At 48.6% G+C, this 23,117-nt stretch overlaps 1 protein-coding gene across 3 annotated transcripts in view; it reads right to left on the bottom strand.

The window, feature by feature from the left end:
* LOC129708546 (mitochondrial import receptor subunit TOM40B-like) overlaps positions 1-23,117 on the bottom strand; it is a 98,866-nt gene that overhangs the window by 69,926 nt on the left and 5,823 nt on the right. The window contains exon 2 of one of the 3 annotated variants that reach the window (XM_055654350.1): positions 4,148-4,215. The exons of the other annotated variants lie outside the window; for them this stretch is intronic. Coding sequence (XP_055510325.1) covers positions 4,148-4,215 — 68 coding nt within the window. The remainder of the gene's footprint in view (positions 1-4,147; positions 4,216-23,117) is intronic. 3 annotated transcript variants of the gene reach the window in all.

The raw sequence follows: 23,117 nt of genomic DNA, 5'->3' as shown, positions 1-23,117 counted from the left end.
CACCCCCCTCCCCCCCCACAAATCCACTCTTAGCGGCTCTCTGGCAGTGCAGTCACTCCCGCCCCAGTGGATTCCCTTTGTGATGTGGAACATACAGGTATTACTGCACAGACACAGCTGACGGGCACGACGTGGAAAAGGGATTTATTAAAGCTTAAAATGTGAATAACTTAAGATATAACAACAATTTAAACGTTAAAGATGAGGTTTATTCAACCCCCCCCCACCCCTGCAGGGGAGGGTCCCACAGCTGGGGACGGCTTCATGCGGAGAGCGGCGGGAGCATCCTGTAGCCGGGGGAGGGGCATGGCTTCAGACGGGAGTGTTCTGTAGCCAGGGGATGGGTTCAGGCAGGGGCTGCCAGGGGCCAGTGGGGAAGTGAGGCGCTTCCTTCAGCCGCGGGACTGGGGCGGCTTCAGGCAGGGCCTGTCGGGGGCCGGTAGGGAGCGGTGGGGAGCGCTGCTGTGACCGACCGGCCCCTGCCTGCCCCCTCCCGAGGTCGTCGCCCTCCCCGCTGCAGGACCCTCCCACACCGGCCCCCGCCTGAAGCCATCCCTTCCCAGCTGCAGGATGCGGGGGTGGGGGGGGGATGGGAGAGAGTGCCCTACAGCCAAGGGAGGGGACGCCTTAAGGAAGGGGCTGTCGTGTGGTGTGGGGGGGGGGGGGGGGGGGGGGGGGGGGGGGGGCGGCGTCCTGCAGCCTGGGGAGGGGGACGGCTTCAGGCAGGGGCCGGTGTGGGGGGAAGGGGCGTCCTGCACTCACTCCATCCCTTCTCAGCCCTCCCCCCCATCCACTCTTCACGGCTCTCTGGCGGTGCAGCCATTCCCGTCCAATGGGGTCCCATTGTGACTGAGAACAGCTGATGCGCACGGCAAATGAAAAACGGATTTATTAAAGCTTAAAATGTGAATAAATCTTAAAATATAACAACAATTTAAACATCAATGATGACATTTATTCAGTCCATTCTTTCTTGTTGCATTTTGCAGCCGGGGGTGGAGGAAGGGTTCAGGCGGGGCCTGTCGAGGGCCGGGGGGGCCATCTATCCCGGCCTATCACTGTCATGGCCTACCGCTGCCGTTCCCCACCGGTGGGAAACATCCTGCAGCTGGAGACGGGACGGCTTCAGGCGGGTGCCGGTGGTGGGGGGGAGCGTCCTGCAGCTGGGGATGGGGACAGCTTCAGGAGAGGACTGTCGGGGAGGAAGCATCCTACAGCCGGGGGAGGGGGATGGCTTCATGCGGAGGCTGTCGGGTGCTGGTGGGGTGGAGGGAGCGTCCTGCAGCCAGGGTAGGGGGACGGGGATGGCTTCAGGAAGGGGGACCGGTGGGAGCGTTCTGTAGCCGGGGGCCGGGGACGGTTTCAGGCAGGGCCAGTCGGGGGCCGGTGGGGGAAGGCGGGGAGCGCTGCTATGGCCTACGTGTGTGGGTGTGTGGCGGGGTGGGTGTGTGGGGGGAGGGGGGGGTAGGGGAGGGGGGTGTGGGGGAGGGGTGTTGTGGGGGAGGGAGGAGGTGTGAGGGGGGGATGTAGGGTGTGGGAGGGGGATGGGATGGAGGATGTGGGTGAGGGGGATGTGGGGAAGGGGCGGACCATCCTGCGGAGTGACAGGATAAAAGACCATTCCACGCGGCGCCGACTGGCAGGAGAGGAGATCGATCTGCGCACGTGCAGTTTTTAAGATTTTTAAACCTCGCTAACTTTTACATTAGACCACCGATCGGAACAAAACTTGGTGCAATCGCAGCACAGGAGAACGGTGAGTACGCTGGCGATAAATTGTAGTGCTATGTTGTACCGATTTTGCACAAATAGAAAGACTGCACAAACCGGAAGATAACAAGATCAGAGCTTTATTTATGTGTAGATGGTCAGTTTATTGTCACATATACCAATTAAGGTGCAGTGAAGTGTTTTTTTTTCTTGCCTTCCTTCCATTCAGATGCTCCTCCCCCACCACTCCTCCCCCAATCACTCACATCACACGTTTCCCTGCACCGCTGAGACAGAATTGGCAGTCCGTATTTTGGGGGCAATTCTTGCTAAAATGCCCGACCTCTTTGCACGAATGGCACAACTTATTGGCCGTGGGTCACAATACATGATAGATTGTCTCCTTGTACTCAACTCTGAAAACCCGCTCACTGTCCATTTGCATAAACAGCTGCCGCTGGAAAATATACAAATGGTAGATTCTGGGATCCCAAAACCTGAGCCAAAGGGCAACGATCCCTGGATATACAAGATACAATTTATTTGTCATTTGGTCCAAACAAAATGACGTTTCTGCAGCCATACATTACAAACAAATAGACCCAAGACACAACATAATTTACATAAACATCCATCACATTGCTGTGATGGAAGGCCAAAAAATCTTATCTCTCCACTGCACACTCCCCCCCCCCCCCCGATGTCAGAGTCAAAGTCAAAGTCCCCGGCTGGCGATGGCGATTGTCCCGCGGCCATTAAAGCCACGCCGGGTGATGCAAGGTCGCACACCGGGTTCTTGATGTTAGAGCCCCCGGCGTGCGCTCGCAGAGTCCCGCAGCCATTCCAAGCCGCGCGGGGCGGTGCTGTAAGGCCCCGCTCCAGGAGCTCTTCGACCCCGCAACTCGGGCGGGAGAAGTCGCCGTTGCGGGAGCCCTGAAAAGCGGTCTCCCTCCAGGGACCCGCGGGCTCCCGGTGCCGCCGTCCGCCAGACCCGCAGTTGCAGCCTCCGAATCTCCGGAGGTCGGGCCACAGCAGCGCTCCACCACCGCTCCGGACTCGGCCAGCTCCGCGACGGTGAGGTGAGTAGTCGGCACCAGAGCCCCCGGTCTTCCTGTTGGAGGCCACTCCTCGTTGCAGCCCCAACGACAACGGAGACCCGACAAAGAAAAGGTTGGGTCTCCAGTGCAGGGAGAGATTTAAAAGTTACCCCCTCCCTCCCACCCACCCCCCCCCCCCCCCACACACATACCCCAACAAAAAATAACAAAAACTACATAAAAACATAGACAAAAAATAATAAAAACGCAGACGGGCTGCAGAGGCCGCTGCTGACGAGAGTCGCGCCGCCCACCATATATGGGCACAAAGGACAACACATTGGAAAGGATTCCCCTCTGCACGGCCGCCTCCAGTGGCTCCACCGGCACGAGAAACCCAACCACCTTGATCCCCCTATTCGGGGCCAGAGACAGTACATGCTCGGATTCAGAATGAAGAAAGGTGATAACAGCTTTGTCAGCTATTGCCAATGCACTGACCGCATTAGTCGTATTTATGTGCATAACCTTTCACAATTCTAACTACTCAGCAGCCTGAACGATGCTCAATCCGTGGGAGCTTCAGAAACGACAACAGTTGTGTAGCTTCGAGGTGCTGCCAACTTGGAGGTGCAGCCCAATATTGATAAGCACTACTTTTACACACGAAGATCACTGCTGTTACTATAAGCCAACATGCAACTGGCAGGTCACCAAGTACTAGGCTGAAGAAGCAATTCATAAGAGCATCTAATTAAACAAGGGATGTCCTGTGTCGATCTTCTGTGCAGATTCCACACCTTGCAGAGTAGGCTGCTTTCCCAGTCCAGTCCAAGGTGCCCCAGCCCCTACAGAAATGCAAGTTGTCGTTGAAGCCATCTTCACAGTCAACATGAGCTGGGCAATCAGACTGTGGGGCAGATCACAGATGTTAATAACTAAAAATGAAGTTAGTTTTAGGCTCACACCAGTACAAGTTCATTGGCAATCCACCAGGCTCTGCTGCTCCCATGACACTCAGAGAATCCCTTGAAAAGAAAGCTTTTGTATTCCTATGTCAAAAACCTTGCAAAACTGGGAAAATTCCTTGAAATGTAACCTGTTTAGTCCAAATGTCAAGCTGACTTCCAAAGTCTCATTGCTTTTTCGTGCTCTCCAACACTTCAAGAGTTCAGAGTCTTTCCTTTGAACATCACAGAGGACACTATCAAGGTGTCCTATTTTAGGCCAACATAAACATTACAATTCCTACTGATTTAGTTTCAGTGCTTCCCAGCTCACCGGGAGAGCTCGTCGGTGTCTGACCCTGGAGGTGTGTGAGAGAGGGAGATTCACTCTGTCTAACCACCCGCTCTGGGAATGTGACGGGACAGTCTCCTTAGGCTCTTCATTGTACTGACCTGAAAGTGGCTGCTGAGATGTTTGTTGATGATGAGTTTGATACCTTCCAGCTGTTGAGGGAAAACATCTGGAGAGACAGAGAGATTAAGTTGAATATGCATTTGCCTCAGTGAATATGCAATGATATAACTTGTCCCCACAAACAGATGTCCCACCTTGTTCCCTCCGTCTCTGTAACTGGCAGTCATGTCTGCCGCACCAATTTTGCTCATCTGTAAGGGCACATCACTTATTAACAACAGTTTCTGTCAATCAGATGAGAGGTGGGAATGATGGTAACTGTCAAAGCATGAGGGATAGGAAATGTCCGTGGCAATCAGGATTAAGGAGAATTCCAATATGAGAGCAAAAGAGTATCTCGCTAAGTTCATAAATTCTAGGAGCAGAATTAGGCCATTTGGCATATCAAGTCTACTCTGCCATTTAATCCTGGCGGATCTATCTTTCCCTCTCGACCCCATTCTCCTGCCTTCTCCCCATAACCCCTGACACCTGCACTAATCAAGAAATCTATTCATCTCCGCCTTAAAATTATCCATTGATCCACTCAAGGTGAAAGGACATTTGTAACTGGAGCCAGAGGAAGTGCATTAGGTCCTAAAGGAGAACATCACATCGGTATTTACCAAGGAAAAGGACATCGATGATGGTGAGATCATGGAGCAGTAGGTTAATGTTGATATTCTTGGACAGAAGGACAGGGCTTTTAAAATGTCAACACTTAACGAGGCGATTCTGGTTTCCACTGCAGTTTGTTGTCAACTAGTATACAAAAGGAAGGGACCGGTTGGGAGTGGCTATGTGAGGGTGAGTTGCTTTGTGGAGGGCAAGTATGAGGCCTTGTCTCAAGACGCTTCATCAAAGACGGTGACAGCAGGATAAGGTCTGTGTTTTTCTCTCTTTCGTAAATCTTCCTTTCTCTAGTGCAGTAGAGATGGCAGCTGGGGCAGTGGGATGCTCCTGCTGCAGGATGTGGGGAGTCATGGAGCCCCTGATTTCCCCGAGGACTACACCTATGGGCGGTGCATCTAACTGCAGCGCCTTATTGACCACGGTAGCGAACTGGGGCTGCAACAGGACGACCTCAGGATCATCTAGAAGACTGAGGATATCAGACAGGAGTTACTGCGTGGTCTTGAACTTGTACTTGCTCTAGGATGGTGAAGTGCAGACAGAGACTAAATAGGTGACTACCAGCAAAGAGCATAGGCAGAGTGCAGGAACCCTCTGGGGTCATTCCTCTTGTCAACAGATATACCCTTTTGGATACTGTTGGGGATGGGGACACAATGACCCATCAGAAGAACGCACTATTGTCTATAAAGCACCAGTCAGATCTGTGGCGTCATGCCTGGCTCTGAGATACAGTGGGGAAGGGTGAAGACAGAGGGAGCTATAGTGATAGGAGGCTCAACAGTTAGCAGACAGACATGCGATTCTATGGTGGAAAACAAGGATGCCTCCCTGGCTGCCAAGGTTGAGGAGTCTCGGAGCGGCTGCCGAGCATTCTCGGAGGAGGGGGAGCAGCTGGAAGTCATTGTACATGTTGGCACAAATGACAGAGGTAGGAAAAGGGATGAGGTCCTTAGGGTCCTTAAATATAAGGAGTTAGGGAAAATATTTAAAAGCAGGACCTCAAGGGTAGTTATCTCCAGATTGCTTCCAGTGCCACATGCTATCGTTGGTAAACACAGGAACATAGGACAGGTGAACGCGAGGCCAAAGAAGGTACAAGGAATACCTTTATTGCATCAGTCTTCACAGTGGAAGACACCAGCAATCTGTGGGAAATTCAAGAGTTAGTAGAGCTATCACAAGGGAGAAGGTGCTTGGGAAGTTGAAGTCTGAAGGCGGACAAGCCACCTGGACAGAGCACAGAGTGGCAATAAAGGGAGTCTTTCTGGTTGGTTGCTAGTGAATAGCTGTGCTCCGCTGGTGCTGGGGTTGCTACTCATCATGATGTATATTAATGATTTGGATGAGGGGATTGAAGGCTTTTTGGCCAAGTTTGCAGATGATACGAAGATAGGTGGAGGGGCAGGTAGTGTAGAGAAAGTAGGATCAGGGGTGCAAAAGGACTTGGGAATGCTGGTGCAGGATTCCCAAAAGGTAAATTTGCATGTCGAATTGGTAATAAGACAGGCAAACGCAATGCTTGCATTTATTTTAAGAGGGGTAGAATACAAAAATAGGGATGTGATCCAGAGGCTTTAAGGCACTGGTCAGGCCGCATTTGGAGTATTGTGAGCAGTTTTGGGCCCTTCCTTCTTGTATGCTCCTCGGTCCTCTAAATTTATCCAGGGATACACTTCACTCCATCTGTCCATACCCCTGGACCATGCCTCCTTTTTCCTGACCAGAGCCTTAATTTTTCTCATCATCCAGTTTTCCTAACTACCACAGAATCTATTGTCTGTGTCCAAACCCCTAACACTATAGCTGCACTTGGCTTCACTATTCCCCACTGTAGCTCAGAGTCCTAGGGGATTCTTGCCCTTTCTGCCCTTAACCTAGACATGACCACCTTGTGGTGCGTGGGTCTCAAAAGGAGGCACGAGGTCCAGTGTTTGAGAAGCACCTTTATTGTATTCCTCCCGGTTGAAGGGAAGACGAAAACCAGAGGAAGATGGCACCCAAACCCTGCCTTTTAAACCCTCCGGCTGAGGGCCGCCTCCGGACTGCACCACTCCTGTGCCGAGGGGTTCGGCAGTATAATGGCACGACCCTTAGGAGCCGCCACAACCTCACTGTAACTCCTATCTGTGACATTCGGTCTCCAGGATGACCCCAAGGTCATCTAGTTACTGCCCCAGTTCCCTAAAGCAGTGTGTAAGGAGTTGCAGCTGGATGCAACTCCCACAACAGTAGTCCTCAGAGTCTCCCTAATTTCCTACATCCTGCAGGAGAACCATACCACTGCCCTAACTTGCATCATCACCACAGTACCTAACCCCTTTATCCCTCTGTGCCAAAGCCTCCCGGACCAACAACTTGCATTCACTCTCCACAAGGCATTTCATCTCCACACAACCTCACACCAGTGTCTATCTTCCTTTTTGTACATCCAGTGGGAACAATCACTCCAGGATGCCAACTACGTTTAGCTGCAAAACTGAAATTGTAGTGTGTGCTGTCTTTTAAATGTCCCGCTCTTCATTACCTGTTTTCAGTTGCTCACGGGACACTGCATTTGTCCAGTTTTATTAACAATGCCCCCTCCAGCCTCTTCCCTGTTCCCAACCTGGATGTGCAACTGCAAGCTGAGAGGGGAAAGATTTAAAAGGAACCTGAAGGGCAACGTTTTCACAGTGGGTGGTATGTGGATTGGATGAGCTGCCAGGTTCAATACAACATTTAAGACACTTAGACAGGCATATGGATTGAAAAGGTTTACAAATTCACACGTTCACCATTTATGGGAGTGGAATTAGGCCATTCGGCCCATCAAGTCTCCTCCGCCAATCATGGCTGATCTTTGTCTCCTAATGCCATTTTCTTGCCTACTCCCCATAACCCTTTACGCCCATTCTAATCAATAATTTGTCTATCTCTGCTTTTAAAATATCCACTGACTTGGCCTCCACAGCCCTCTGTGGCAATGAGTTCCACAGATTAATTACCCTCTGACTAAAGAAGTTCCTCCTCATCTCCTTTCTAAATAGCGCCCTTTAATTCTGAGGCTATGACCTCTGGTCCTGGACTCTTCCACCAGTGGAAACATCCTTTCCACATCCACTCTATCGATGCATTTCATTATTCTGTAAGTTTCAATGAGGTTCCCCCTCAACTCCAGCAAGTCGAGGCCCAGTGCTGTCAAGTGCTCATCATATGCATACCCTCTTATTCCTGGAATCATTCATGTAAATCTCCTCTGGACCCTCTCACGAACCAGCACATCCTTCCTCAGATGTGGGACCCAAATTTGCTCACATTACTGCACCAGCACCTTATAGAGCCTCAGCATTACATCTCTGGTTTTGTATTCCAGTCCTCTTGATATAAATGTTGGCATTGAATTTGCCATCCTTACTAAAGATTCAACTTGCTAATTAACATTTTGGGAGTCCAACACCAGCACTTCAAAGTCCGTTTGCACCTCCAATTTCTGGATTCTCTCTCCATTTAGAACTCCATTAGTATTTAGTACCTTTATTATTAGCAAAATGCATGATTCCACAATTTGCTACTCTGATTTTCATCTGCCACTTCTCTGCCCACTCTCCTAACCTGTCCAAGTCCTTCTGCAGACCCCTTGCTTCTTCTACACTGCCTGCCCTTCCACTTATTTTAGCATAATCTGCAAACTTGGCCACAAAGCCTTCAATCCCCTTATCCAAATTTAGAAGGATATGGACCTAATCCGGGCAAATAGGACTAGCTTACATGGGTTATCTGGGTTGGCATGGATGAGTTGGGCCAAAGGGCCTGCTTTTGTTCTGTACGACTGTGACCCTTTTCTCCCACTGTCCCACCCCTGGCTTCACAATTTACCCTTCTACTAGAATTGGTCTCACTAAGGGTCCCGACCTGAAATGTCACCTTCCAGAGAAGCTGCCTGAGCCGCTGTTATTTCAGCACTCTGTCTTCTTTTCGTAAACCAACATCTGTCGTTCCTTATGCCTATGTCTCCCCCTCCTCCTTTCCTACTCAAGAACTGTAGAATTACTTTTAACTGTCGCATTTGTATCTGTATCCACCACCTACTCGAGCAGTATATTCCAAATATGTGATAGCATACCCCATTTGGACAACTACAACACAAAATACAACTCCAATGGTAGATACAAAATGCTGGAGTAACTCAGCGGGACACACAGCATCTGTGGAGAGAAGGTATGAGTGACGTTTCAGGTCCAGACCCTTCTTCAGACTGATCAGATACCCCGTGGCTGATTGAAGTTAGGTTTCACCAAAGATCCTATAGAAAGCAAGATAGTGCACTCCTGCCAAAACCAATGGGCTGACGTGTAGTACGCAACGGAGCGGAATGTCAACGTTCCTGTCGGCTATTTCAGTAAACCCGACCCGACTTTGTATATCCCTCTCGCATTGTAATCAGCGTTGCGGGGGAATAGTTTGTTGTGTGATATAGTGTTAGATTCATGATTCATAATTCTGTTATTTTTTGTTAATGATTAATATGTTAATAAATTATAATTCTGTTAATTTTCTTTTTTAATGTTTTGGCTTCAAAGCCCTGGTATTGGGATCGGACTATACAGAAAGGACGGGTTGCACTTGAACTCAAGGGGGACCAATATCCTGGCGGGGAGATTTGCAAAGGCTACTGGGAAGACTTTAAACTCGTATGGTTGGGGGGAGGGACTCAAATTGGGAAAGCTAGCAGTCAGTGTGTGAAGCAGGGGGCAGAGAATGGTAGCACTCTGACCCAAAATGTAGGGGAGAGAGAAGAAAAAGACAATAAACAGAGAATAAGAGAGGGTGGGTTTCTTAAATGTGTATATTTTAATGCTAGGAGCATTGTAAGAAAGGTGGATGAGCTTAGAGTCTGGATTGACACCTGGAAGTATGATGTTGTGGCGATCAGTGAAACATGGTTGCAGGAGGGCTGTGATTGGAAACTAAATATTCCAGGATTTCGTTGCTTCAGGTGTGATAGAATTGGAGGGGCAAGAGGTGGAGGTGTTGCATTGCTTATCAGGGAAGATATTACAGCAGTGCTTTGGCAGGATAGATTAGAGGGCTCGTCTAGGGAGGCAATTTGGGTGGAACTGAGAAATGGGAAAGGGGTAGCAACACTTATAGGGGTGTATTATAGACCGCCAAATGGAGAGCGAGTATTGGAAGAGCAAATATGTAAGGAAATTGCAGATATTAGTAGTAAGCACAAGGTAGTGATTGTGGGAGATTTCAATTTTCCACACATAGGCTGGGAAACACATTCTGTAAATGGGCTGGATGGGTTGGAGTTTGTAAAATGTGTGCAGGATAGTTTTTTGCAGCAATACATAGAAGTACCTACTAGAGAAGGGGCGGTGCTGGACCTCCTGTTAGGAAATGAGATGGGTCAGGTGGCAGAGGTATGCGTTGGGGAACAGTTCGGGTCCAGTGATCACAATACCATTAGTTTCAATATAATTATGGAGAGGGACAGAACTGGACCTAGGGTTGAGATTTTTGATTGGAGAAAGGCTAACTTTGAGGAGATGCGAAAGGATTTAAAAGGAGTAAATTGGGACAGTTTGTTTTATGGGAAAGATGTGGAAGAGAAATGGAGTACATTTAAAGGTGAAATTTTAAGAGTACAGAATCTTTATGTCCCTGTTCGGTTGAAAGGAAATCGTAAAAATTGTAAAGAGCCATGGTTTTCAAGGGAAATTGGACACTTGGTTCGGAAAAAGAGGGAGATCTACAATAATTATAGGCAGAATGGAGTAAATGAGGTGCTCGAGGAGTATAAAGAATGTAAAAAGAATCTTAAGAAAGAAATTAGAAAAGCTAAAAGAAGATATGAGGTTGCTTTGGCAAGTAAGTAAATCCGAAGGGTTTCTACCGCTATATTAATAGCAAAAGGATAACGAGGGATAAAATTGGTCCATTAGAGAGTCAGAGTGGACAACTATCTGCCGAGCCAAAAGAGATGGGGGAGATATTGAACAGTTTCTTTTCTTCGGTATTCACCAAGGAGAAGGATATTGAATTATGTGAGGTAAGGGAAACAAGTAGAGTAGCTATGGAAACTATGAGATTCAAAGAAGAGGAAGTACTGACAATTTTGAGAAATATAAAAGTGGATAAGTCTCCAGGTCCGGACAGGATATTCCCTAGGACATTGAGGGAAGTTAGTGTAGAAATAGCAGAGGCTATGGCAGAAATATTTCAAGTGTCATTAGAAACTGGAATAGTGCCGGGGGATTGGCGTTCTGACCATGTTGTTCCATTGTTTAAAAAGGGGTCTAAGAGTAAACCTAGCAATTATAGACCTGTTAGTTTGACGTCAGTGGTGGGCAAATTAATGGAAAGAATACTTAGAGATAATATATATAAGCATCTGGATAAACAGGGTCTGATTAGGAACAGTCAACATGGATTTGTGCCTGGAAGGTCATGTTTGACTAATCTTCTTGAATTTTTTTAAGATGTTACTCGGGAAATTGATGAGGGTAAAGCAGTGGATGTTGTGTATATGGACTTCAGTAAGGCCTTTGACAAGGTTCCTCATGGAAGGTTGGTTAAGAAGGTTCAATGGTTGGGTATTAATGGTAGAGTAGCAAGATGGATTCAACAGTGGCTGAATGGGAGATGCCAGAGAGTAATGGTGGATGGTTGTTTGTCAGGTTGGAGGCCAGTGACGAGTGGGGTGCCACAGGGATCTGTGTTGGGTCCACTGTTGTTTGTCATGTACATCAATGATCTGGATGATGGTGTGGTAAATTGGATTAGTAAGTATGCAGATGATACTAAGATAGGTGGGTTTGCGGGTAATGAAGTAGAGTTTCAAAGTCTACAGAGAGATTAATGCCAGTTGGAAGAGTGGGCTGAAAGATGGCAGATGGAGTTTAATGCTGATAAGTGTGATGTGCTACATCTTGGCAGGACAAATCAAAATAGGACGTACATGGTAAATGGTACGAAATTGAAGAATGTAGGTGAACAGAGGGATCTGGGAATAACTGTGCACAGTTCCCTGAAAGTGGAATCTCATGTAGATAGAGTGGTAAAGAAAGCTTTTGGTGTGCTGGCCTTTATAAATCAGAGCATTGAGTATAGAAGTTGGGATGTAATGTTAAAATTGTACAAGGCATTGGTGAGGCCAATTCTGGAGTATGGTGTACAATTTTGGTCGCCTAATTATAGGAAGGATGTCAACAAAATAGAGAGAGTACAGAGGAGATTTACTAGAATGTTGCCTGGGTTTCAGCAACTAAGTTACAGAGAAAGGTTGAAACAAGTTAGGGCTTTATTCTTTAGAGCACAGAAGGTTAAGGGGGGGACTTGATAGAGGTTTTTAAAATGATGAGAGGGATAGACAGAGTTGACGTGGAAAAGCTTTTCCCACTGAGAGTAGGGAAGATTCAAACAAGGGGACATGACTTGAGAATTAAGGGACTGAAGTTTAGGGGTAACATGAGGGGGAACTTCTTTACTCAGAGAGTGGTGGCTGTGTAGAATGAGCTTCCAGTGAAGGTGGTGGAGGCAGGTTCGTTTTTATCATTTAAAAATAAATTGGATAGTTATATGGACGGGAAAGGAATGGAAGGTTATGGTCTCAGCGCAGGTATATGGGACATGGGGAGAATATGTGTTCAGCACGGACTAGAAGGGTCGAGATGGCCTGTTTCCGTGCTGTAATTGTTATATTATTATATGGTTATAAGGGTGGAGGGGGCACTGAGGGCAAAGAAACTGTGCCCGCATGGCAGTGTAGAAGGGGAGACCTTTCCAATCCACGCTTCCCTCTTTGTCTCCGCTGTGCCTTTTCAAAATTGGTTGTTTATTTTTTCCACAAAAAGAGAAAGGCGGAGTGAGCGAGCGTGAGGGGCTGAGGCTTGCACCGACCGACCGAGTGAGCGAGCGAATGTAGCCCAAGGAAGGTCCGCCTGCTCCCCACCCCTTCTGCCCCAACAAATAACAAAGGTAGCTTGCAAGATGCTGAGACCAGTGAACTATGTGGAGGACTGTCTGGATTCATTCGAGTCTCTGCCTTTCGATCTCCAGAGGAACGGTTCTCTGATGAGGGAAATCGATGCTCAATACCAAGGTAAAAACTGGGGTACGAGCCCGACCCCCACCAAACTGCTGCAGCACTGGGGCGGGCCGAACGAAAGAGCCGTTCCTGCACTCAGCCATTTTGGCAGAAAGAGGAATAAATGTCCGACAGTCAGCGACGCAGACCGAGTAGTGAAGAGCAGACAGGTCCGGAGTTTGGGAGACGGGCAGCAAGTGTGATGGGGGAAGAAACCGAAGGGCCTTCTGTCCTCAGCTTCGGATCTCACGCCCGCCCTCTCTCCCCCCGTCAGTGAGTCTCTTTAACGCGGCAGAGAGGCAGAGAGAAAATGAGAAGATTTTTACGAGTTTTCCGTAACCGGCTTCCGTCTCCATACGTATCTTTGCTCAGTTATGGCGGACAAAGATGGCGGAGACGGAAGCTGGTTACGAAAATGGGGCCGAAGATTCCCCATGAATCTGCCCATGACCCTGCTACGTCTTTTTCGTCGTGCAGTATCTTGCTTCCTATAGGATCTTTGGGTTTCACTTTTCTTACTGTGACATCATCATTCTTGTGAAACATGTGATGTCCGATGCTATTGTGATTGGCTAATATGTATTATGATGTAATTGGGTGGAAATATTGTCCCCGCCTCGATAACCATGTGATACTGTAGTAATTGCTCTAGAATTACTGCCCATTGTAAGTTACATCTCACAGTATTAACATAGAAACATAGAAAATAGGTGCAGGCGGAGGCCATTCGGCTCTTCAAGCCAACACCGCCATTCATTGTGATCATGGCTGATCGTCCCTTGTCAATAACCTGTGCCTGCCTTCTCCCCATATCGCTAGACTCCACTAGCCCCGAGAGCTCTATCTAACTCTCTTAAATCCATTCAGTGACTTGGCCTCTGCTGCCCTCTGTGGCAGGGAATTCCATAAATTCACAACTCTCTGGGTGAAAACGTTTTTTCTCACCTCAGTCTTAAATGACCTCCCCTTTATTCTCAGACTGTGGGCCCTGGTTCTGGACTCGCCCAACATTGGGAACATTTTTCCTGCATCTAGCTTGTCCAGTCCTTTTATAATGTTATACGTTTCTATTAGATCCCCCCTCATCCTTCTGAACGCCAGTGAATACAAGCTTAGTCTTTTCAATCTTTCCTCATATGACAGTCCCGCAATCCCAGGGATCAATCTCGTGAACCTACGCTGCACTGCCTCAATCACAAGGATGTCCTTCCTCAAATTAGGAGACCAAAACTGTACACAATACTCCAGATGTGGTCTCACCAGAGCCCTATACAACTGCAGAAGAACCTCTTTACTCCTATACTGAAATCCTCTTGTTATGAAGGCCAACATTTCATTAACTTTCTTCACTGCCTGCTCTACCTGCACGCCAACTTTCAGTGACAGGTGTACAAGGACACCCAGGACTCGCTGTACCGCTATATATATATTTTTTAATATATATATTTTTTAATATATATTTTAATTTATATATATATAGCTAAAATAAAAGATGTATAACACAGCAAAGAGTAGCAGGAAGCCAGAGGATTGGTAAACTTTCATAGGACAACAGAAGGAAACAAAACGGGCAATACGGGCTGAAAAGATGAAGTACGAGGGGAAGCTGGCCAGGAATATAAAGAAGGGCAGTAAAAGCTTCTTTAGATATGTTAAGGGAAAAAGAGTAGCAAAGTCAAATGTGGGTCCCTTGAAGGCAGACACAGTGAAATTATTAAGGGCAACAAGGATTTGGCAGAAGAGTTGAATAGGTACTTTGGATCTGTCTTCACTAAGGAAGACACAAACAATCTTCCAGATGTACTGGAGGACAGAGGATCTAAGGGGGTAGAGGAACTGAAAGACATTTTCATTAGGCGAGAAATAGTATTGGGCAGGCTAATGGGACTGAAGGATGATAAATCCCCTGGACCTGATGGTCTGCATCCCAGGGTCCTCAGGGAGGTGGCTTTAGAAATAGTGGACGCATTGGTGACCATTTTCCAATGTTCAATAGATTCAGGATCAGTTCCTGTGGATTGGAGGATAGCTAATGTTATCCTACTTTTCAAGATAGGAGCGAGAGAGAAAACGTGGAATTACAGACCAGTTAGCCTGACTTCGGTGGTGGGAAAGATGCTGGAGTCAATTATTAAAGAGGTAATAATGGGGGCATTTGGATAGCAGTAAAGGGATTAGTCCAAGTGAACATGGATTTATGAAAGGGACATCATGCTTGACTAATCTTCTGGAATTTTTTGAGGATGTGACAAGTAAAATGGATGAAGGGGTGCCAGTGTATCTAGACTTTCAGAAAGCCTTTGATAAGGTCCCGCATGGGAGACTGGTGACTAAAATAAGAGCACATGTTATTGGGGGTAGGGTGGATAGAAAATTGGTTGGCAGACCAAAGAGCAAAGAGTAGGAGTGAACGGGTCCTTTTCAGAATGGCAGGCAGTGGCAAGTGGAGTGCCACAAGGCTCGGTGTTGGGGCCGCAACTGTTTACCATTTATTTAATGATTTGGAAGAGGGAATTAGGAGCAACACTAGCAGGTTTGCGGATGACACAAAGCTGGGTGGCAATGTGAACTGTGAAGAGGATGTTAGGAGGTTGCAGGGTGACCTGGACAGGTTGAGTGAGTGGGCAGATGCGTGGCAGATGCAGTATAATATAGATAAATGTGAGGTTATCCACTTTGGCGGCAAAAAAAAGGGGGCAGATTATTATCTCAATGGGGTTAGGTTAGGTAAGGGGGAGTTAATACAGTGGGATATATATGCTGATTCCTTTGAGCACTTGTTTCTGTGATTGTGCTGGAGCTTCCCAGAGCAGGACAGAGAAGCAAGGTCACCTAGGTGAAATGAAGGATTTTTAAAGTATTCTTGTCGGTGTTTTCACTGAACGGACCAAGGGTGCAAATAGCGGAAATTCGTTTGGGGGCGTTGTCCGGGGTCTCAGAGAAGGCCCTCACAGGTTTGTGGCAGAAGGGTTGAGTTGTCGGGTCAGGGAAGGGAGGAATTGAGCCCCCGATGAAAGCTATTTTACTCCATCGGTTTTCCTCCGATTCGCTGATCCAGCTGCTCGGCAATTTTCTGGTCTTCGAGAGGCTTCCCGAAAAGACTGAGGTTAGAAGTCCAAAGAATACTGATATTGGGTCGGTTATATTGATAAAGGGATTCAGCTGAGGGAGCATTTCAGTATTGAGGTGTAATTGGAAATAATTGTTTCGGGCTGAAGTAAAAAGTTGACAGACTACTTCAAAATCGGCACTGAGGTAGAAAGTCGGGACTAAAGTAAGATTGATAAATAATTTTAAGAGCCTGTACTGTGTAAAAAGGTTGGGAAGGGGGGGTCTGTGATGTTTCAGGACTGTACGATCTGGGTAGTGGGTATCTGATATTTCAGGAAGGTGCAATCCAAATTTTTCTGCTCTAAATTCCGTTGTCAAAGTGTTTTAATGAATGTTTTTGTTTAAGTTTGTCTAGTTTAATTTTGTATATAGTGGCTTATTTTTTGCTTAAGTTCATGTGATTTTGCTTTAAATTTGAACAGTCCGTGACATTCCTTGCTGATAAGCATCTAGCATTCCTAATAGTCCAGTGCTTTCACTTAAAGCGGTTGACTCAGATACTTCAGATTTAAAGTATTAAAATCAAATGCTTTTATTAGAATTTGTATGATTTTGTCCTTGCGTTGTTAACTTTTGTTATTTTAAGAAACTCTGTGAGTTTTGTGAGGGGGCGTTGTGGAATTTATTTTGTTGTGTGGAAATCTTGCATTGTGGAATTTATTTTGCTGTGTATATTTTGCTGTGTAAGTCTTGTGTTATGGGAATCTAATTGTTTTGTGTGAATTTTTTGGCCGAAATGATACACAAAGCATTAAAGAGCAATCAAAAGCAATTAAAAACGGTCATTAAAAAGAATGGAAAACAAAAACAAGCTAAACAGAATAGGACAAGTATAAAATACAAGACTAAAAGTTACAGTGCCATGTAAGAAATAAATAATTATTTAATTTAATTAAAGGCAACGTCAAACAGAAAAATCTTCAGCCTCAAACAGAGTTACATAGAACCATAGAAAATAGGTGCAGGAGGAGGCCATTTGGCCCTTCGAGCCAGCACCGCCATTCATTGTGATCATGGCTGATCGTCCCCTATCAATAACCCGTGCCTGCCTTCTCCTCATATCCCTTGACTCCACTAGCCCCTAGAGCTCTATCTAACTCTGAACAGAGAACAGAGTTGGAGTGGACCTGCATTTTTCTGGAGGTTTGTTTCATAATGTGGTGCAAAAAAATAAACGCTGCTTCTCTGTGTTTAGTTCTGAGTCCGGTGACAGAAAGCAGACCTGTCCCAGAAGACCTCAGAGGTCTGCAGTGCTTTATAAACCAACAGTCATATTTTGAAATCAATTACTTGACAGACTGATAGCCAGTGTAAAGATCTCAAAACTGGAGTGATGTGATCCACTTTCTTAGTTTTAGAGAGGACTCGGGCAGCAGAGTTCTGAATCAGCTGCAGGTTAATTACAGAGGGAGGAGTGACCAAAGATTGCGTGATCTAATGGTTGGCTTTGGTATGATAGAGAGAAATGATGAAGATTGATTTGGAAGAGTGAGTGAGTAGAACTCGTACCAGTATCCATATCCCTCCAACCCCCAGTGTATGAAGTAGAGAAAACAACAAGTTGCTTAACTGGACACCCATTGGACATCCGGTGGCGCTGTTGCTAGCTGCCTCCGCCTTCAGTCCGGTATCTTTTTGGTTTTTTTTGTTATGTTTGAAGGATGTTTGTTTTTTGTTTTGGTTTTTTTGTCTTTATGTGGGGGGAAGAGGGTATGGTAATGGGGATACCGTCCTTCAGTCGCTTCCTGGAGAGGGTGCGACTATTATTCGAGTCGCGTCCTCGCCCCCCTGCGGCCTACCTACTGGATTGTACTCTTGTACTTCCGGTGGTGCTGGTGCCAGCAGCCTCCATCTACAGCCCGGTATCTTTTTGTTTTTTTGTTTATTTTGTTATGTTAAAAGTGTATTTTGTTTGTGTTTTTTTGTGTTTTTATGTGGGGGAAGAGGGCACGGTGCGGGGGATACCGTCCTTCAGCCGCTTCCTGGTGAGGACGCGACTATTATTCGAATCGCGTCCTCCCCCCCCCCCCCCCCACAGCGGCCTACCTGCCTGGATTGGCGCGGCCTTTCCTGCCGGGAGCGACCGGAGCTCCAGCAGCGGCGGGACAGCGCTGGAACATCGCGGGGCTGGCGATGCCTTACCGGGGGTCGCCGTCTGGAGCCCGGAGTGCTGGACCTGCTGCACCAACATCAAGGAGCTGCGGTTTGCAGAGCTCCCAACGCGGGCGACGCTGATGGACAGCGCGGGGTCCTGTGACTCTGCCCAGCTCGGCCTGTGGACTCAGGAGCTGCAGACTCCGGCAGCGGGAGGCGGCTGATCAGAAGGTCCTGGCCGCTGAGGAGGAGGATGCTCACCGTCGGGGCTCGGCGTCAGCGTTCCACCAGCCCGGCGTGAGGGCCTGAACATCGGGCCACCCGGGGCGGCGACTGCAGGTGCTCGGAAGGCCCCGACTACGGATGGACACGGAGGGGAGGCTGGCTGGACTATGGTGCCGTCCTCACCTGGGTGCCATTTATGTTATGTTGTGTTGTGGACTTTTTGTGTTTGTGCTTTTGTTAAATTTTTAATTCAATTTCAATTTTTTAATATGTTTTATTATTTATTTATTATTTATTTTTATTATTTTTCTTGTGATTTTTTTTTAACGATACTGCTGTACGGGAAATTCATTTCGTTGTCTCAAAGTGAGGCAACGACAATAACATTTGAATACAATACAAGAATACAAGAATACAATTGGCACGGCCTTTCCTGCCGGGACCGACCAGAGCTCCAGCAGCAGCAGCGCAGCGTTGGATACATCGCGGGGCGGGCGATGCCTTACCGGGGATCACCGTTGGGAGCTCCGGAGTGCTGGGCCCGCTGCACCGACATCGCGGAGCTGTGGAGCTCCGAATGCGGGCGGCGCTGACCAACTTCGCAGTCCTGCGACTCCGGTGGGAGGTGGCTGATTTGGAGGTCTGGGCCGTTGAGGATGTTCTCCGTCGGGGTTCCATCGCTCCCCGCGAGAGGGCCTGAGCATCGGGCTGCCTGTGGCAGCGACTGCGGGTGCTCAGGAGGCCCCGACCACGGGTGAACATCTGGGAAGATCAGCGGCGAGGCTGGCGGGACTATGGTACCTTCCTTAACTTTGGTGCCGCTGTGGGGTTATGTTGTGTCGTGGACTTCTGTGTTTGTGTTTTTTTTTTTTAAAGTTACATGACTAAGAAAAATCCATTTTGTTGTCTCTTATGAAATAATGACAATAAATTGAATACAACAATAACAACAACTGACTACATACAACTACATGGCATAGTGAACCGTCCTTGCAGAACCACTCCATGCAGTGGTGCCTAATCCAGCTCACATTTCGGCCCAAATCCCTGCACAGGCACAGATCTTTTCAATAGTGGACTTGCAGCAGGCCTTCTTCTCACCAGCTTTGCACCAGAACAGTCAGCACCTCTTCGCTTCACCTATAATGGACAACAATATACACGGACTTCTTTTCCCCAAGGGTTTTTAAAATCCCTAACTTTATTTTCCAGATGTCTCCATGAACAGTTGCAGACCCTAAACCTTTTGTGTGGCTCCACCCTCGTCCAATATGTGGATGATTTGCTTGTGGCCAGCCAGGATGAACAAAGCAACCGTGAAGATACCACTCAATTATTCAATCATCTATCATCATTGGGATATGGGGTTTCCCAATCAAAAGCGTTAATGGTTCAGCAGAAGGTGAAGTTTCTTGGCGTGATACAGGTGCACAACCTTTTATCCGAAGATCCAAATAACGAAAACCTCCGAATAGCGACATTTTTTCGGTCCTTGAAGAAAGGTCCTTGAAAACGTTCACCGAGGGCGGCCCGCAGAGGTGACAGCGGAACCTCCGGTCGGTCCTCGAAGAAAGGGGAACTAAATCCCCATTCATAAAAGAGAAGGTGAGGGTATATTGCGCGGGAGGGTTAATAATTGACAATATGCTGCTACCTGCCAGCTGAGTTAAAAAAGTTCCCACGGTAGACTCACGATACACAGTGTATCGTGAGTCTTGGGTGGGAACCTTTTAACCCAGCGTGCAGGCAGTAGATTGTCGCTCCCTTCAGTTTCACCCCACCTACACCCCTCTGCTTCCCGGCCATGTGTGTGACCCCTTCCCTCCCCTCTCCAGCTCCCCGCTCATTGCACCGGCGCGGGGGCTTTGTACTGTCTTCACGTCGTGATGCTAGCAGCACAGTGCCAGTCACCAGAGACGTCAGGACCAACGGAACATCGACCCCCAGGCCCACTGCAAGCACGGAGATCCCAGATCAGCAACTCCAGCCCAGCCCCGTTCCAACTCCAGAGGAACACGCTGGGCAGAAGCTGATGGTGTGCAAGGGGTACGTCTTGTTCTTGGGGTGGCGCAGCTCGGGCTGTGGGCGCACTGCCACTTGTCGCCGTAGCGGCCCATCGGGGAGCGGATTCCTCTGGAGTTGGGTATGTGCTGTTTGATCGCCCCCTACTATTCCAGGGACAGGGAGACAGGACGTTCACCGAGGGCGGCCCGCAGAGGTGACAGCGGAACCTCCGGTCGGTCCTCGAAGAAAGGGGAACTAAATCCCCATCCATAAAAGAGAAGGTGAGAGTATATTGCGTGGGAGGGTTAATAATTGACAATATGCTGCTGCCTGCCCGCTGTTAAAAAGTTCCCACGGTAGACACGATACACAGTGCATCGTGAGTCTTGCGTGGGAACTTTCTAACTCAGCGTGCAGGCAGCAGCAGATTGTCGCTCCCTTCAGTTTCACCCCCACCCCCTCTGCTTCCCGGCCATGTGTGTGACCCCATCCCTCCCCTCTCCAGCTCCCCGCTCATCGCACCGGCGCGGGGGCTTTGCACTGTCTTCACGTCGGCGATGGCAGCCAGCAGGCTAGTGCAGTCACCGGAGACGTCAGGACCAATTGGACGTCGACCACCAGGCCCACCGCAAGCACGGAGAACCCAGAGACCCACAGCCTGCAGCAGCCCAGCCCCGCTCCAACTACAGAGGAACCTGGGTTGCGGATGACGGGGCGCAGCTCGGGGCGTCGTAGGGCCCCATCGGGGAGCGGGTTCCTGTTGGTCCTGACGTCTCCGGCCACCTGCTATCCTCCGGGAACTGTACCGCCCTTGCAGGAGAGTGGGGTTGTTTGCAGTTGCAGAGGGAGGGGGCAAGGGCGGTACAGTTCCCAGTCTCAGCTCCAGTCCAGGGGGGTGGCCGGAGACGTCAGGACCAACGGGACAGCGACCCCCAGGCCGACTGCAAGCACGGAGATCCCAGAGACCCACAGCCAGCAGCATCTCCAGCCCAGCCCCAACTCCAGAGGAACACGTAGGGGCAGAAGCGGATGGTGTGCAAGGTGTTCTTGGGGTGGCGCAGCTCGGGCTGTGGGCAAACTGCCACTTGTCGCCGTAGCGGCCCATCGGGGAGCGGATTCCTCTGGAGTTGGAGGGGGAGGGGGGTATTGTGCTGTTTGATCGCCCCCTGCTATCCCAGGGACAGGGAGACACAGCGGTGTTTTAGACTGGTGGGCAATCACTTCCAAAGTTCTGCCCACACAGTCAGTACACCTCTCCTACACTGCATTTCATACAAACATTTATTCTGCATAAAAAAACGACATTGAAGACTCAAACTCGCGACCGAGTAACTGCCGGGATCAAGGCGCAAACTCGCGACCTTGCGGATATGAGCCGAGCACTCTACCACTGAGCCAGCCATTAAAATCTACGCTAAAAAAAATCCATTCCGAAGACCAACAAATTCTGAATTACGAAAAGTGTCTGGTCCCAAGGCTGTCGGATAAAAGGTTGTGCACCTGTACTATCAGCAACAGAGCAGGGTCTGGGGAAAAGCCGGTCTGTGAATTCCCTGCACCACAAGATGCAAAGCAAATCAGACAGTGGCTCGGCATGGTAAACTATTGCCGACAGTCGATACCCAACATTGCTCTGGACACTAAAAAGCTGACGACATACACTAGTATGGAGGGCGAGTTTCAATTGCCTGAGGAAGCTCAAGAAGCCTTTGAAAGTTTAAAAAGTTCTCTGATATAGGCACCAGCATTAGGAAGGCCACTCTACGACCGACCGACCAGCACTGCAGATACTGGTTTATCCCGAAGATAGATGCGAAAAACTGGAGTAACTCAGTGGGTCAGGCAGCATCTCTGGAGAAAAGGAACATGACGTTTCGTGTCGGCGGTGACAACATAGTGTGGAGCAAAGATACGGGGTGTGGGGTGACGGAGGTTCGGAGCGAATGACGGGCCCCTCACAGCAGCGGCAGCGATAGCGACTTCTCCTCCAGCCTGCCCGCCCGCCCTGATAGTGGTCGCTGCTTGCCAATCTGCTAATGACTATACCTTCCGCCGTCTGAAGCAGCTGCACCGCTCGGCCCCGCACCTTCTGTTGGCTGGTGGAGGAGGAGGGGAGGCGGTAGCGAGGAGATTCCCAACTGCCCCCCCCTTTGGCAGCAGCACTTGGAGGTGGACAGGGACGGCCAAGGCAGCGGGGCGATGATACCGTCCCTGTTCGATGAGTGCTGACCCACCTTTGTCCCCACCTCTCTCTCTCCCCCCCCCTTATCCTGGGATCCCTCCTCTCCACTGATCCCCATTCCCACCTCTATTCAGTCCTCACTGACATCCCTTGTGCTCCCCTCCCCATCTACCCCCCCCCCCATCTATTCATCCTGCACTGATCTCCCTATCCACATCGCATTGATTGCCACCCCCCCCCCCCCCCCCCCCCCTCCCCTTTTAAAGACCTCTATCAAGTCCTCCCTTAACCATCTGTGCTCCAAAGAATAAAGACCTAACTTGTTCAACCTTTCTCTGTAACTTAGTTGCTGAAACCCAGGCAACATTCTAGTAAATCTCCTCCGTACTCTCTCAATTTTGTTGACATCCATCCTACAATTAGGCGACCAAAATTGTACACCATACTCCAGAATTGGCCTCACCAATGCCTTGTACAATTTTAACATTACATCCCAACTTCTATACTCAATGCTCTGATTTATAAAGGCCAGCACACCAAAGGTTTTTTTACCACCCTATCTACATGAGATTCCACCTTCAGGGAACAATGCACAGTTATTCCTAGATCCCTCTGTTCAACTGCATTCCTCAATTCGCTACCATTT

The sequence above is a fragment of the Leucoraja erinacea genome, chromosome 24 (assembly GCF_028641065.1).
Source record: "Leucoraja erinacea ecotype New England chromosome 24, Leri_hhj_1, whole genome shotgun sequence".
Taxonomy (NCBI): Eukaryota; Metazoa; Chordata; class Chondrichthyes; order Rajiformes; family Rajidae; genus Leucoraja; species Leucoraja erinaceus.
The sequence above is the reverse complement of the archived record's forward strand: the minus strand, read 5'-3'. Positions and strand labels throughout refer to the sequence as shown.